General features: G+C 35.7%; 1 protein-coding gene across 1 annotated transcript in view; it reads left to right on the forward strand.

Moving 5' to 3' along the window:
- The window catches only part of KLHL2 (kelch like family member 2), a 61125-nt gene extending 45690 nt beyond the window's left edge, over positions 1 to 15435 (forward strand). Inside the window, exons 6-15 of the mRNA XM_075709191.1 lie at positions 3237 to 3346; positions 4747 to 4863; positions 5876 to 6025; positions 6923 to 7040; positions 7793 to 7990; positions 8751 to 8852; positions 9788 to 9916; positions 14154 to 14294; positions 14458 to 14601; positions 15247 to 15435. Coding sequence (XP_075565306.1) covers positions 3237 to 3346; positions 4747 to 4863; positions 5876 to 6025; positions 6923 to 7040; positions 7793 to 7990; positions 8751 to 8852; positions 9788 to 9916; positions 14154 to 14294; positions 14458 to 14601; positions 15247 to 15275 — 1238 coding nt within the window. The 3' untranslated portion in view covers positions 15276 to 15435. The remainder of the gene's footprint in view (positions 1 to 3236; positions 3347 to 4746; positions 4864 to 5875; positions 6026 to 6922; positions 7041 to 7792; positions 7991 to 8750; positions 8853 to 9787; positions 9917 to 14153; positions 14295 to 14457; positions 14602 to 15246) is intronic.
- The last annotated feature ends 1215 nt before the right edge of the window (positions 15436 to 16650 follow it).

Genomic DNA, 16650 nt, shown 5'->3' on the forward strand with positions numbered 1-16650 from the left:
CAGATAGTTCTATCTGCTTATCTAGGAGATATTAATGAAGAAAGTAGTATGTTACCTAATGCAACAGATAAAAGCCAAGCTAATTTGAGATTTTGCAGGGGAGAGATGCATGAAATATTTAATCATGTCATAAGTTTCATGATGTTTGATGTTAATATCTCCAGATTATCAAAGATTTCAGGATGTGAGCAATAATATGGGATAGTAGAAGTCCTAACCCAGAAGGCAAAAAAAAATACACACACCCCCAGTACTATTTTTCTCTCATAATTATTGGAAGAAGAGGATCTGAATAGGATTTTTGGAACTCTTAGTACTGAATCATATATTTCAAAGATGCTGATATCCTTCCTAAAAGGAAGCAAAAAGTTAGAATTTCATAAGTGTTATTTTTATATATAATAAAATAATGCCTTCTGTCTTCAACACTTGAACAGCTTTAGATAAATTGCCATTGGCAGATTTAATTGGTGTTTTTGCATTTCCTTGTTCTTTTTCAGTTTCTAATTATTTTGAATAATCTGTTTAGCCGTAATTTCAATTGGCTTCTGTCAAAAGATTACCTATCAATCAGTTAAGATGGTCTCTTTGACAACAAGAGATCTGGTTCTTAAGAGACAAGTGATTTTACCTTACCGCTTTTCCTGATGACTAAAATTTATATAGCAATCTACTCTCGTATTTCTCCTTGTTCTGCATTTCATTCAGCTGAGGATTTGTTTCCAGGTGTTGATTGAGGACCTGAGCCTGTAGCTATTGACCAAGTAGTTTGTTTTAATGTCTCCTTTTTTTTCTACTCTTCTTTCTTCGCTTGGCCCCATGCCTTATTTTATGCTTTAAGCACAGAGGCTGACATCCAGTAAAACAGTCTTCGTTTTTGTTCAAGTGCTGTCTGTTTTTGTCAGATTTTCTTCTACAGTTCTCTTCCTAGCATGAAGACAGAAGACAGCCTCACATTCATTGTATTACTTTGAAAATTCATGACTTTCACTCTTTTGGTTAGCAGCTGGATCTCTTCCTATTTAGAGCATGTCATAAATTGAAATCACCTTTTTAAAATAGAAGGCTTTTGTATATAAGTCTATAAAATCAACTGGGTATTTCCAGTTTATGAAGTGTATCCTGTTGGATGTGATTGACTGTTGGATCCGCTTTCTCAAGGGATGATGAACAAGGCTTCTGAACCTCAGATTTGTTTGAGATTGAGTGTTGCCTCCCCTTTCTACTTGCTTCTTAACTTCTGAGTACAGTCAGACATGCTGTTTTGTGGCACCGTCACTTGAAATTTGGAGTTTATCATAAAACTAATGTATGCAAATTACCTTTCTCAATTTCTGTTTGCCATATGCAAATAGTAAAATTCATCAGATACTTATTTCAGTAAGTGTACCTCAGAAAATTCTACTTCAGCTCAAGAAACTGCATATTTGTAGTCTGAAAAGCAAACAGACGTAAAGATTTGTAAGGACTGCAAAAGTAATGGTGGTGTTACAAAAATCAATAGTATTTCTCCTCATCCTTTCTCTCCCATTGCCTGAAATATGGCAGAAAATACTGTGTGTCCATCATAAGAGAATGCTACAGAACTGGGGGGACTCATAGTGATGATGGTTGCATGAATGAACAGGCTGGTAGGATGAGGGACTGAAAAGGCAAGGACTGGCTACTTTAGAGATGAAGGCTGAAAAGGAATATGGATTTTGATGAATCCATGAATGATTTTGAGTTGACAGGTTGCAGCTTTTCTTATCATCACGTTCAGCATTAGAACATGGGGATATTAATTGAAAACTGAGTAATGGTAAATTGGGTGTTAAATTTAGATGTGGGGCGTTTTTGTTCAATGAGACCGTGAGATTGCTACTATAGGAAGGTATTAAAGTCAAGAATTTAACAGGATTCAAGAGGACTGGACTGTATCTCACTAAACTCATTGTTTGGTAAAATGTGGTTAAGATAAAATATCATCCTTCTGGCTACCAATCTCTAATCTTTCATGGTTATAGTGAGACCTTTATGGAAGGAGGTTTTATTATCATACTTTTCACATACATTCTTGGACTTTTGTCTGAAGCAATTTGTGCTGCCCATTTCAAGGAACAGGATGCTGAACTGGATAAAGGACAAGAATTATACTGTGTTAGATTTTTGGTTTTATGCTCTCTAATCCTTAGTACAGGGCAAAAAAGCTGTTGTACCCTGCAAAGTTGACCTGAAAAATTTAGACTTCTTAATCTGGAAGCATTCAGCATTCTTTAACTTTTTAAACAGCTTAAGACAGTTTGTCAAGCATGGCATCTTAACTATATATAGTAGCACTAGTCGAGTGATAGAAAAGGCTTTAAAAAGTTCTTTAGTTTGAGTATGTTTGACCTTATTCTAATTTTGAGTGAATTCTTAAATTCCCAGTAACAGTTGTCCCTTCTAACTTCTATTAAGAATAGCTGAAGAGGGGAAAAATAACATTTAACTAGATGGAGCTACTTTTTAAGCAACTGAATAGCTTAAAGCAATTTTAAGGAAGGGAGAGGATAACCAAATAACTGACAACTTGATAAAGATACATGCTCTATGTTAAAAGAAAATGTCTGGTTCTACAACTAAAACATTGAATTTTGTCAGTTTTGTTTACTTTAAGTTGAGGCATTAAAAAAAAATGAGGAAAAACTACACATCTTCTACATGTTGTAGAGATTGTGATATGTAATATTTTTATGATCTTGGAGAAGTTATGAGAGATGCAACAGATCCAGACTTGTTTGATTTGACCTACATTAGACTGCAAACCTGCTGGTTAGTTCTAATGAATCAGCTGTTGTTCATGTTGAATTGCAGGTTTAAAACATGTTTGTCAACAGCATAGAGGGCATATTCTTTTTCTGGAATAATTTTTGCTGTATTTGTGTATACACTTAGCAAAATGAGATTTAAATAACTATCAAGGACAAGTACTGAGATGAAGCAATGCTGAAAATGTTAAATTGCTATGATTGCTACTTTTAGTATCATGTGTTTTAATATTTCAATTATTTTAAAGAATCTTTAAATATAAAAGCTGTTTGTGAGACCAAGCTTTAACCTATATCAAATGTTTCAATTTAAGGTATTCCTTCTAGATATGATGAAATAGCGTGCATATTGTATCATTTTCCTTTATTTTTTCCTCTGCTACTTTGATGCTTGTTGTGGGTTACACTTCGCACTGTATGTTAGAGTACTTCTTTTCCTCCAAACAGAACAGCACTTTTCTGATGTCGTACTTAGTGAAGAATACCTCAATCTTGGTGTAGAGCAGGTGTGCAGTCTTATATCCAGTGACAAACTCACAATTGCCTCAGAAGAGAAGGTAAGACCATCTGTATCCCAGTATTCTTTTTATCCTTTTGGATGGGGAGCGAGCTTGCTCTTACTGCTCTTGTACGCTTATTTGGATGCGTTATTTGTTTCCTCAGTGAAATTAGGCACGTATTGTGCTCGTTTAAAGGATTTTTCCCAAAAGTGTTGTCAATCTGATGTTGAAAATTAATCTCAACTCTTAAAAAAACCTAGAACTGTATTAAATCACATAACCCTTTGTCCTTTGAAAAAATGGAAACTAAATTAAATGGAAATTCCTTTTCATCTTCAAGCAGAACAAACAGAACACATGCTGTGAGTCACATATGCAGCAGTTTGGTTTACCAGGGGAAAAATAACTCAAAACCAGTAGTTTGAAGAGCAAGTATATGCCATCTGCTAACTTTAACATCAGCAGTCCCACAAAGATATTAAAACTCTCTATGGATATGTGGGCTGTTTAGCCTAACTGAACAAATGTGGGTTGCAAAGGAGATGGCTAGGTAGGTTGGTGTAACCAAACGAGTTTAAATACATGTTGGCTCACCTTTAGCTAGATCTCATTCTTTTAAAGCCATTTTTTAAACTCTGTGATCTTCAGTGAGCTCAGTGCACCTCTTTGAACCTCTAATGGTTTTCAGGTTGTAGATGTAGTCATTTTTTAATCCAGTTGTGATCAATTTAAAGTATGTTGGTTAGTTTTCTTTTTTCCAAGGAGTGTATAGTGGTGCTAACACCTCTGTCCAAATGAGGCTAAACTGTATTCAAAAGCATGCTTGAATACTGATTTGTATGGCTAGGTAGTGTTTCGTGTTAAAACCTTTTTGAAACTTTGAATCTAAGAACTATCTGGTTAAACTGCAACTGGAAAAGTCATGTTGCTGTTCCCGTCATACCCTGAAGGTATGAATGTGCTGCTGCTTCTGTGGAGTATAATTTTTTAATGCTCTAGTGAATGATGAGCTGCTGTGCAATAGAGGAGAAACTAGGCTTGGGATTGCTTCTCCCTACTAAGACTCAATGGTGATAAGTCATTTGAACGATGATGTGGCAGGTTGCTTTTCCAAGAAAGGAAGAAAAGTATGAGGATTGTAATATCGCCACTGTGTTGTTTGTTTATCTAGTTTTATTGGATTTTCTGTATCAATGAAATTACTACGTCCATTTTGTCAATGTAGCACAGCTATCCTTGAAACACCAGTAGAGGAGTGATATAAAAAGAGACTGGCTAATGCATCTTCAGAATTTTGTAGTAGACAAATACATAAATAATGGGAGCTGTAAGTGCTGTCGTCTTTTCTTACGTTAGGAATTTTAGTATAAGCAAAAACTATTTTTGGAGGCACACTGGTATTTTCATACTTATGAACTTGTAAGTCAAGGGACTCGCATTTGTTTGTTTCCTGGAAGGTATTTGAAGCAGTGATAGCGTGGGTAAACCATGACAAAGATGTAAGGCAGGAGCTAATGGCACGCCTGATGGAGCATGTTCGGCTGCCTTTGCTTTCCCGGGAATATTTAGTTCAGGTAAGCAAAAAGGAATACTAATTCTCCTGCACGTGAACATTTCTGTGTCTTCTTTTTTTAATGCCAGACGGACAATTTAAACAACAGTGTAATGTAGTGTGTTACTGACAGTAAAAGTAGACAGCCACCACCACATATGCATGTACACATACACACACAGAGTATCAAATAAGGGATTTCCACACAGAGCATGATAGATATAAGTAATTTATCTGCTTGGCTGACTACTTGTCATACCACACTGGTAATTGAACTATTTAATTTGCTGCGATCAGGTTAGCTTTCATTTGTAATACAATCTTTTATACAAGATTTGTTTTCATAAGTGAATTTTCAACTTCAGAATTGTATCTGTTGTTTAAGTTGATTAGGAATTAATGACAAAGGAAACATTCCTTTACCTAGTTCAGATATAATAATTTTTTTTCAAATTTTATAAGCTCATTTTGAATATTTTGGTGTCAGGACAAATATTTAAGACTGAAAATATGAATTCACTATAAACCTTGGTTAGTGGATGTAGCAGTATGTTGGTAGGTGTTTATTTTAGAAATTCTGTTTTTGTGATACGAATTTCCTCCACTTTGTGTGGGTTGTTTTGGGGTTTTTTTGGTTTGGTTTTGTGGGGTTTTTGCTGTTGTGGTTTTTTATTGTTGTAGGGTGGCTTACTAGTTTTGTTAGATTAGTCTCCACTACTCCCCCCTTAAAGTGTTCTATATCTCTGTATTTGAAAAGTCAAGAAATGTGCCTGATTGTAAGAAAAGTGATTTACCTTGCCTAACACTGTTTCTTCCACTTACTAATTGAGAATCAACATCTGATTTTTTCTTTTTAGTGACTGCATATTGCCATCACATAAATTTGTGTCTAAATGTGGTTAAATGACAATCTAAAAAATCAGATTAGTCTGCATTTGTGTGATATAACACAGGCTTTATTTCACTTCAGGTTGTGATTTGTGTTTTACTTCCTTAACATGCTCAGACCTTGTTAAACTTCTATTAATAAACAGAGAGTTGAAGAGGAAATACTGGTTAAGAACAGCAGCGCTTGTAAAGATTACCTCATTGAAGCTATGAAGTATCACTTGCTGCCAACTGAGCAACGAGCATTGATGAAAAGCACTCGAACAAAATTGAGAACACCCGCTAGCCTTCCAAAAGTAAGACCCTTATTTTTGCAATGTACTTATTTCTTCAAACTCCATTTTAAAAGATTTCATGACAGCATGACCGTCACTTGGGATATTCCTGTAAAAAATTTTTGTACCAGAATTATTTATCACAAGAATGTAACAAGTGAGTAGCTTTATGCTCCATTCTACTTATGATATAGATGTTTTTAGTCTCCCACCTACACATGCCACCACCACTACCTCCCCTCCCAATATATATTTTTTAACAGGTGCTTCAGCATTTGAGAAATAAACAATTATGGGGAAGTAAGCCTGTTTTTTTAAAAACAATCAAAACAAAACAAAGACTGAAGTTTGAGTTGAGACATTTTATTCAATTTTTAGCTAAATATTGCCTTTCATTCATTTTAGGAGAAAACAAAACACACACTAGATATTATCTTCTTCCCAAAAAAGTAAAGAAGTTTTCTCATAGTACTATTATGGCAACTGCAAATTAACGGAACAGGAGATTCCATTCAGCAGATTTAGCACATTTCTCACAAAGGAACCAGAAAAGGCTGTTCTGTGATGGATGGTCACAGTGCATTGAACATCACAGACATTAAATTCTCATGCCTGAGATCAGAGTAGGATGTGAAGATACAGCAGGATCTGCCTTGTTCACGGAAGCTCTACCTAGATTCTAACTGCTTCCTGCTTTTCCACCTCAGATATTTCTTCTGGAAACAATAATTACAAATTGCATGTGTTTTTAAAAAAATGAATTTTGCCGAGCTTGCAAGACTCAAATGTCTTATTTAGGAGAAGCATCCTTTAATTATTTATTGTACAGAAGCTTGCTTTGTTTTTTAGCACTTTTTTGATCTTTCAGGTGCTCTGATATATGCAGATAACTGACAAGTTGTATTATCTCCCTTTTAGCTGATGATGGTAGTTGGAGGACAGGCACCAAAGGCAATTCGCAGTGTTGAATGTTACGATTTTAAAGAAGAACGCTGGCATCAGGTGGCTGAATTGCCTTCCAGAAGATGTAGAGCGGGTAAATGATGCCTAATTTTTTGTTGCGGTTCATAATGCTTCAGAATTTAGGTGCCTGTATACAGCATCGTACGTTCTTTGGAACAGTACTTAAGATATTTATCTGACAAGGGCTAAGCCTTGACTTCAGTCTTCATCCTTAAAATTTGAATTACTTGCTCATCTGGAACAATACAAGTTTGATAACTTGATCTTGATTTGTGCTTCGGTTTGTAATCTCTAGAATAAACTGCTTTAATACCTCCCATAGATACTGAGGATAAATAAATTTAAATATTAATGCATTATAATAATGAGTAATTTCACTATTAAAATACCCTATTATTATTAAATGAGATGAAAAATGTGAAGAAGTGACCAACCAATACTAAAAATGAGAAAATGTGATCTTAAAGCAGCTGAGATATCTAAGCAAGAAGAAATTCAGCAAGCATGATATTCAGAAGTGTGGGAAACATTAAATTAATTATTACTCTACCCTTAATTGGTTTAGTGGTGGACTTGGTAGTGTTAGGTTAATGGTTGGACTGGATGATCTTAAAGGTCTTTTCCAACCTAAACGATTCTAACAAAGTGCCAGAATTTCTAGTGCTTAATCTGAATGAAGTGTGGCTCTAGGGCACTGTCAAAAGACTGATAGTGTAGCGAGTACTGTAAATTGTGTCAAGTATCTGCATGCTTAGGACACTATGGATTAAAATTAATTGACAGAGACTAAACCGCTCATCTTCTCTCCCCGTTTCCCTGCTCTAGGAATGGTGTACATGGGAGGCATGGTTTATGCTGTTGGTGGTTTCAATGGTTCTTTGAGAGTTCGCACAGTAGATTCCTATGATCCGGTGAAGGACCAGTGGACAAGCGTTGCTAATATGCAAGACAGGAGAAGCACACTGGGAGCAGCTGTATTAAATGGCCTTCTTTATGCTGTGGGAGGATTTGATGGGAGTACAGGTATATTTGCCTTTATACAGTGCTGATTAGCTTTGACTACTCTTGACATAACTGTATCAAATTTGAATGTCTCTTTCCTGGTAGCTGTGATGAAACCAAGCATGAGGGTAGCCTGGCATCTGGTGGTGTGGAATGTGCTTTAGTGGTCACATCCTTCTACCTGAACAGTGGACTCTTTGCTCCTTTCTAGGAGTTTAGGCTTAATGACTAGTGAGTCTTTGACAAGTTGCCTTTCAGTATTCCTTCTATAGTCAGAGTCCTTAACTCATGGAAGATACAAGCAGAAAAATTACCTGGTCTCTTTTGTCCTGTTTGCACACGAAACATACCTCTGCATTTTCATGTAGTGTAAACAGGATTACAAACAGCTTTCTCTGACCTGTGGGAAGGCTTTGGACATACACTGTTCATTCTCTTCTTAGATGCATTAAACCATTTGTGCAGAGATGATCCTTTTTCTTAATAAGTATTATAGAAGCATATGTAGGAGAGAGCATTGTGACTTAAAAAATAAAGAAAAAAATCCAGGGAAGAATTTTTCAGAGTTCCACAAAAGCTTTTATTAATTTGCCCATTTTCAGACACCAAGAATGGGTTGACTGTAATTGGCTATCTAAAGGACATCAGTTGTGACTTTTGCACAGTAATTAAGAGTCCTTAAAATGAAATAATATGAGTTTTGAGATATGAAGAATTTTCTGGAAGGTAGACAGTATGTTGCACCTAGATTTATACAGAAAACGTTATATTGTCTTCATAGGTTTATCATCAGTCGAAGTTTACAACTTAAAGACTAATGAGTGGTTTCATGTAGCTCCAATGAACACAAGAAGAAGTAGTGTTGGAGTAGGTGTTGTTGGAGGTAAGTTGACAAATGATATTAAAAAGGAGGGGAAATGCAATAATTTACTATCTTTTCTCACTTTTGAAAACATACTTCAGATTTATGGTTTTGCTCAACTTTGTAATTCAAATGGTATGAACAACACATAATCATTCTACTTGGGTTTGACCAGCTTTTAGCATAGTTGTTCTAAATTTTTTTTCAGAGCTTCAACTGTGCCCGAGGCCAACTGAGGAAAAGCTCGCTAAGCATGCATGCTCTAGGTTACGCATGTCCCTAGAGAGCCTGATGACTGAAGTGATGACCTTATAAATTGGTCTTCAGTGATGTACCACTGCAGTATTGTCAGCTCTGTTATCTGTGGCTGACTTTGCTGGTTGCACGCTGGGGATGATCTCAAGGACAGTCTCAGGAAAACTGCCGACTTTTGAGTTAGCTTTGGTGGTGAATAACCTGGATGTCGCTCGCAAAATGCAGACCTGGGCTGGCTCTTGGGTCTTAAAACAGTTTTAGGTGTGTGTTTTAACTGCATAGGAACCACTGCTGTTTCTAATTGGAAAATGCAGACTATACAAGTAATTTTCATCTGAAATTTTCATATTTCTGGGAAGCCTATCTGCAAGCTTCCAGTGTTGGACATACTTGAATTAGCTTGCTTTTGAACAGTCCTTAATTAAAAACAGGGTAAAGTACTTTTGTATTTCAGCTAGGCAATTTAAAATCTTTTGACTGACATTGTTCTTGTTAGATGCTGGCTGCCTCTTACATCCTAAAAATGACAAGAACTATAGTGTACTATCTTAAACTATTTACCAAACAGAAACTCAGTAACTGATTGACGACAGGTACTGATTAGTAGCTAATTCAGAGAACAATGACTTCCCCTCAGGCTGTGTACCAATATAGTCTGTGTGCATTAGAAATTTCCAGGTTTCTGTTGGTTACCCTTCTAGGTAAACTGTATGCTGTTGGTGGCTACGATGGGGCGTCACGTCAGTGCCTTAGTTCAGTAGAATGCTACGATGCTAATACAAACGAGTGGACCTATGTTGCAGAAATGAGTACTAGACGGAGTGGAGCAGGTGAGTGGACAAGAATCAGCTATCCTTGTAAAACTGAAACAAATTTGTGGTTTTAAAACGTATCTAAAAATATAAAAGGTAAGCTAAAGTCTGAGTCTAATAGAATGTGTTAGTCTTAGATGGCTGATATATTGCAGGTTATAAATACAAAACTGTCCTACAGAGGAAGATTCAGTCTGTTAATAGTAAATATCTTTCCTTGCTTTTTCATACTTTTCATATTCCTCCTCTTCCCATAACTTCTGATGTTTTTAACATACAGACTAATATGCATGTATTGTGACAATTTAATATCACCTAAATACTGAAGTATCAAAATCTCAAAGGCCAGGATGAAAAAATGTCATTTCTTCAAAGATGTCTCTTTGCCAGTGTAGGGCTGATTTTTCTAATAGCATTTTCAGGTTGAGTTTCTGTGTGAACTGTGACTAGATTTCCATCTCTTTGGAGGATTTGTTCTGCATTCTGATTCACTGCAGGAAATTGTGTCCTTGTTCATTCTTAAGTTTGTATTACTGGTTTCATCCTATTACTTCCACTTACGTACCCTTTGTTTCATCTTCAGTAATTCTCCTCATCACCTGGTGTTTACATCCTTTGGATATGTATAGGCTACTACATGTTATCCTTCCTTATCGTTTAGCCAAGGTATATCCATTTATTTCTTTATATTCTTAAAAATCCCTTCTTTATTTTTTTGTGGATTTTTTTTTTCCTTCTTGCAATTCCGAGTATGTATATTTCTCTTTAAAGACATCAAAAGTGCCTGTGGTATTTTGTTTAATGAAATGATGCTTCCACAGCTCCAAACTGACTTTAGCGTTTTCATTATCTATTTATATTGTGGACTCAAATCTCATTTACTGTTCACTGTCCTCTATTTGTCTTTTGGTATTTCAGGTTTTTTCAACTTGCAGAAGTTGTTTTATTTCTCTAGATGCGTTCCCATGGACTTTTTCAAGTCAAATTGCATGATATTATTTTTCTACGTTTATTTTTTTAGTTAAGTCACCTTTTTGCCAAGTACTTGATGGCGCTTTTTAGCAACACCCTTCAGATATCTACTGGTGGTTGCATTAACATGCGTCATAATTGGAAGAGACGTAGCTCCAAATAAAATTGGATGGACTTCTAGTATGCTCAGTAGATGATTAATAGTTATCGCAACTTTTCATCTTGCTTTCCGTTATTATTTATTAACTCTGAACAGTTTTTAATCTGTATAATGATATTTAAATTAAGTCCAAATTATTTCAAAAGAAATATATAAAAGTATTAAAATCATTACTAAGATACTTAGTTTGCGATACTTCCATTATACCATTACAAAATCAGCAAGTTGATATGTTTCTTATTGCTAAAAGTAATGTTTTGATTATGTTTCTACACTAAAACTATGATGTTAATGAAGGAAACATGATACACTATACCTCAAGAAAACAGTTGTCTTGTGAAACTTCTAGCTATTCAGTCTGTGCATCTTGGAAGTAAATTCTGGATTAAAAACTGGCCAGAGTTGCAGTAAGGGTACCACTAAATACTCCTGTCTTACACTGGCAAGTTTTGAGGAACATATTTATATAAAATGGGCAAATTACAAATATCATTATAAAGGCAAGTAGTGTTGGTGGGTTGTGACAAAGCTTCATTTTGCAATCTGCCTGCACATCCATTTTATCTCAGCATTTTTTTAAAATATTCTGTTTTTGCAAACTATCGTTGTGCTTGTAGCCTATTTATATGCTAGATGTTTTCAGATTTTTTTTTTTTAAATGTTGAATTACTTCTACGACTGACATTTAGTGCCTTAGATACACTAACTACTGGGATCTTTCTGTCCCTCTCCTCCCTCCCCTTGTCCCAGAGTTCAGGACCGTGTTTGTTTACTCAACTCTCTGCTGCCTTTTACCTTGTCCTCTGATGAAAAAAAAAAAAATTGGAGAGGAAGAGTAAATGTAGTCAGTTATTTCAGATTCATATAATTGAGTAAAAGAATCAACACTCTTCTGTGCCACTCTGTTAAATACATGGAAAATTATATTTGTGCGTGGGAGAGGAGTGGGTGGTAATGTGAAAATCATGACTCCTGATTGAGCTTGGTTGTAGCAGCCAAATATCCAAACCCACCAAAACTGTCTGAACTGGCGATCAGTCCTGGTGGTGTTATGGGTGCTAATTAAAGAGAATTCTGTTCCTTTATTAAACCTTTGGATCTCTGGTCATCTCAAGGAACCACCTCTTCTGTTCCTACTGCTTCAGCTTCAGAGGTTAACCCTCAGTTACTCTTCTTTAGTACCAACTGCTTCTCAGTTGATCAATACGGGGACAGATCTGTTTCCAGCAACACATTGAGATGAGGAACTTCAGATCCAGATATAGGCCATTTGGGAGGGATGAGAGCTATAAGACAGGGTCCTGGAAAATGGGCAGGAAAGAAAAATAAAGAAAGGAGAACTCGGAAGACGGCAACAAGAGGATACAGACGGAAGGAGCAAGAAATAAGGTAGGACTTGGAAACTGGGTGTGGGATTAAGGGAAAATGAAGCACCAAAGAGGAGTGGAGGACATTATTAAAAATAAGTAGCTATCAAAGAAAAAATGGCAATGTGGCAGAGGGAAAACTCTACACACTGAATAGGAAGGTTGGTAACTATATAGAAAGCCTGGCTGGGGGGATTTATATCACATCACATATTTAAACTAAAAATCTTAGCCCTCCTTCTGGCTCTGTAATGTTGAATGCTGCAGAAGATGGATGTTGTAATATCCTGCCTAATATAGTGTGATCAGAGTGGGAGAAGGAAAACCTGTCACACTATACTGTGACACGATAGCTAGAAATAATAGTAATAAAAGAGGAATTAACTGGGAAGGATATCAGGAAATGTTAGTAGTGAATATCACTGATAAAGCATTAGATAGCATGATTCATAAAGCAGTGTCCTATTAAGAAGCTATTTTTCAGATTTGCAGTACCAATTAACTCTTCCTTCCCCTCTTCCTTTAATTATTAAAATCTGCCTTTTTAATAAGAAAATGTAGTTATTTCAGCAGGAATCGTTTCTCTCCCCATATAGGAATGGCTCTTACATACAATATTAGTGATATGTTTTCAAAGATATTTCAGCTGGCTATTAAGGTCTTGGGGTTCTTTTTTTTTTTTTTAACCCAGCATTTTTTTTTCTCTGAAGGACTTAACTGATCTTTTGCATTCATATTTGCTGCTTCCTTTTAATAAAGATTTTAAGCTGTGCCCTTTCCACAGAACCCTTTAAGAACTATATTTGCAAATCTGTATCTCAGCTTTGAGTTTCATAATCTTAAATGTGACATATATTAGATTTCCCAATGTACTTTCGTAGTAGTGTGTTTTTCAGTTGTCTTTATGGTCCATCAATCACAAGTTTTATTGCAAAGCCTCCCCCCTACATTTCTGAAATCCATTATGTTTGGGTTGTCATAGTGCATTATAAAGTGAGGAATAAAGAAACAGGCCTTCCTTTCTGCTTCCCCTATTACCATCTTTTCAATATGTGCAGCCCGATTAGCAAGTAGACATAGACTAGCTTTATTTGTTCCTTCATCCCAAGCTTACAGATTGATAAACTTTTGTTGTAAAGGAGACCCTTTAATATCCTTTTGGATATTTTGATAACTGAAGCTTGGTTCGAGGACCCTTGGTGCTCTCCTCCAAATCCCAAAGGAGGAAGGTGCTCACTCTGTTTACTTTTGTTTCATATATATGTTTACCAGGTGTTCCAACACTTCAGTGGAAACATCCCTATTGTATAATGTCTATCCATTCAGCTTGTATCCTCCGTACTGCACAGTTTTTACTTTCTAAAAACTCACGCTTTATCATCTTGTCAGATTTCCGTTACACTGGCTGAGCACACTGTCTCATTTACTGTCACTTCTAATTAGTCCTAAATTTCAACAATCCTCATTTTCCTGCACGTCATTTTTTGTCCAAAATTTTCTAAATCTTCTGTTGCAGAACAGCTCTGGTCTTTGTATGCTGCAATAAGGTAGATGGGCACACAAGACATTTTATCAGCGTCTTGCTGTAGTTACTGTCTTCTTGCTTTAATGCATCCTGACCCAAATGTTTTCTGAAGTAGTTCCTAACATTGACTGGATGAAGGATTTATGTTAGTGGACATAATATTTGTTGTTTCTCCGTTGTATCAGTCCAACCATTCTCTGGTTAATTTTGAGTATTTTCGTATGTTCACAGGTGTTGGTGTGTTAAACAATTTATTGTATGCAGTAGGTGGTCATGATGGTCCTTTGGTAAGAAAAAGTGTTGAAGTGTTTGATCCCGTCACCAGTACGTGGAAGCAGGTTGCAGACATGAACATGTGCAGAAGGAATGCAGGTATACGCAACAATTACTTTAAAACAGTAGTAATATCATTTGGTGTAAATGGCATGTTCCTGGGTTTCTGCTGCTTTCATGATGTTGCAGAATAAAAACCATATTTTTATGGGGTGAACAAGCCAATTGCTAATTTTCATATTGGTTTCCTGTCTTTTTTTAGGTGTTTGTGCTGTAAATGGTCTCTTGTATGTAGTTGGAGGAGATGATGGTTCCTGTAATTTATCAACAGTGGAATATTATAATCCAACAACAGATAAATGGACAGTTGTGTCATCTTGTATGAGTACAGGAAGAAGTTATGCAGGTAATGTGTATGGATTTTTTTTTTTAACAGACTTTTTACAGTATCACAGCTAGGATAAGAAATTTGACAAAAGCATCCAAAGAAAGTCCTTTCTAAGGTAAAACATAAGATTCTAGAATGGGTGTGAAGAATCTGATGGTATGTTTTGAATGACGACTTCAAACAATTATTCACTACAAGGAAAAAAAATGGTATTAAACTGGACTCAGGAGGGATTTAGCCACGTAAGTGGTGAGTCAGAAAGATGATTCTGGTATGACAAGTCCTTTTTTTAACAAGAGATTTGTGTCTCAGCCTACGGGGGTACAATTCTGAAGTTCTTTGGGATTTGATATTTAGAAAACAAGAGCTGTTTCAAGAATCTTTTCCTTCAATAACTGCAGTTTCTTAAATTAGTTATTTAAGTGAATGTCAAGGATATATTTCACTGATAACAATTAAACTTGAGTAATGGCAAATTTTTCAAGTCACAAACTTTCAGAACTTTGTTAGAGAGAAATTAAGGAAAATATGAGCACTGATGCTGATGCACAGGTTTTTTGATGTTGTACTAGTTGCAAGGTATTACATTAAAACTTGTTTTTCATATTCTTGATTTTTGAAATACTACCTGAAGTTTATGCCTTTTTTTTCCCCTCACTCTAGGTGTTACAGTTATTGACAAACCATTATGATCAGTAAAGGGATTTTCAACTTGATAATGCACTAGAAGCAGTCTTCAACAAGTGTATTTGAAGTGACTGAGTATCTAAGCACTTCTCTACTTGTAGCTGCACCTTGAGTCACAGTGGAAGACGTGACTGTCTACAATTACAGATGAGAGATGATGAAGATTACTCTAGGTAGAAGCAATGCGTAGGATTATTCTGCAGTTGAGCAGAAGCTGATTGAATTTTTGAAGTCTGGTGGACCATTTTTTTATTGCAAGGTCTTCAAAAAAAAAAAAAAGCCACTTTCATAAGGACTGACTTATGTCAGTTGTGACTGAGAAATGGATTGTCAGTGAAGAATGGTGTGTATTCTGGTGAAAGTAAATTTTTGTCTTATTTTTTCCAGAGACTAATAAATATATTTAAAGAAATGAACCGTCAGTCTTCATAGTAGGTATTGAATCCCACCTCAGTAATTCAAGCTGGCATGGGGTAAATGTTTCCTTTTATAAAAATTTTGTTACATAACTATAATATGTGCATATGTTTGTGTGAGCATAAGTTGCTTTCTATTGAAATACTTCAAAACCTGATTTTACTATTTATAATTTGGCACAGTACTTTGAATATGCCAGTACTATGTTGTAAAACAGAGTTGTATTTTTTGATATGTAACAATGCTTAACACTACTAATTCCCACTGAAGGAGAGATCAGAGATGGTATAACACTTCTTGAACAGGTGTAATTTCAAGATCTTTTTAATAAAAATGTTGTCTGTACTTACAATTTTTTTTTTTCCTGTTCAGTTTTGGTCACGTTTAGGTGTTACTTCTTTCTTACCTTTTTATCCAAAAGGTGATTTGGCATGAAAGTAACTGAAAATTTATAATGAATGTATGAAATTGCATTGAACTTGCATGGTACTAAGACCTATTTATGCGTGTAACCTTAGCTTCTACTAGCTAATATCTGAATATACTGTATGTGGCCATGCTTACAAAGCAGCTTATTTTTACTCATTGTTGGATGGCCTCCTTTTAACATGACCAAAGTTATTGTCATATTTGAGACATTTTCTTCAAATAAAAGTTTGTATATTGTTTCCTAATGCCAACAAGTCGCTTAAAGCTTGTGTTTCTCAATACAAGTCTCAACCCAAATAATACTGACATCAGTGAAGAGTTGTGTTGGGTTTTTTTTGGGTTTTTTTTTTGGGGGGGGGGGGAGCTGGTATTCTAAAGATGTGAATGCAAGCAAATTGAAAAGAATTATTAAGGTTTAGAGACTGGTCATGCAAGTATCACTGCTTTGCTGCAGGTTTGTTTCCAAAAGCTTTGGTTTTCAGGTAGTTTAAAGTAGTGACCAGGTGTAAGTTTCACTGGAACTCTCCGAGCTGT

The sequence above is a fragment of the Pelecanus crispus genome, chromosome 4 (assembly GCF_030463565.1).
Source record: "Pelecanus crispus isolate bPelCri1 chromosome 4, bPelCri1.pri, whole genome shotgun sequence".
In the NCBI taxonomy this organism is placed as follows: Eukaryota; Metazoa; Chordata; class Aves; order Pelecaniformes; family Pelecanidae; genus Pelecanus; species Pelecanus crispus.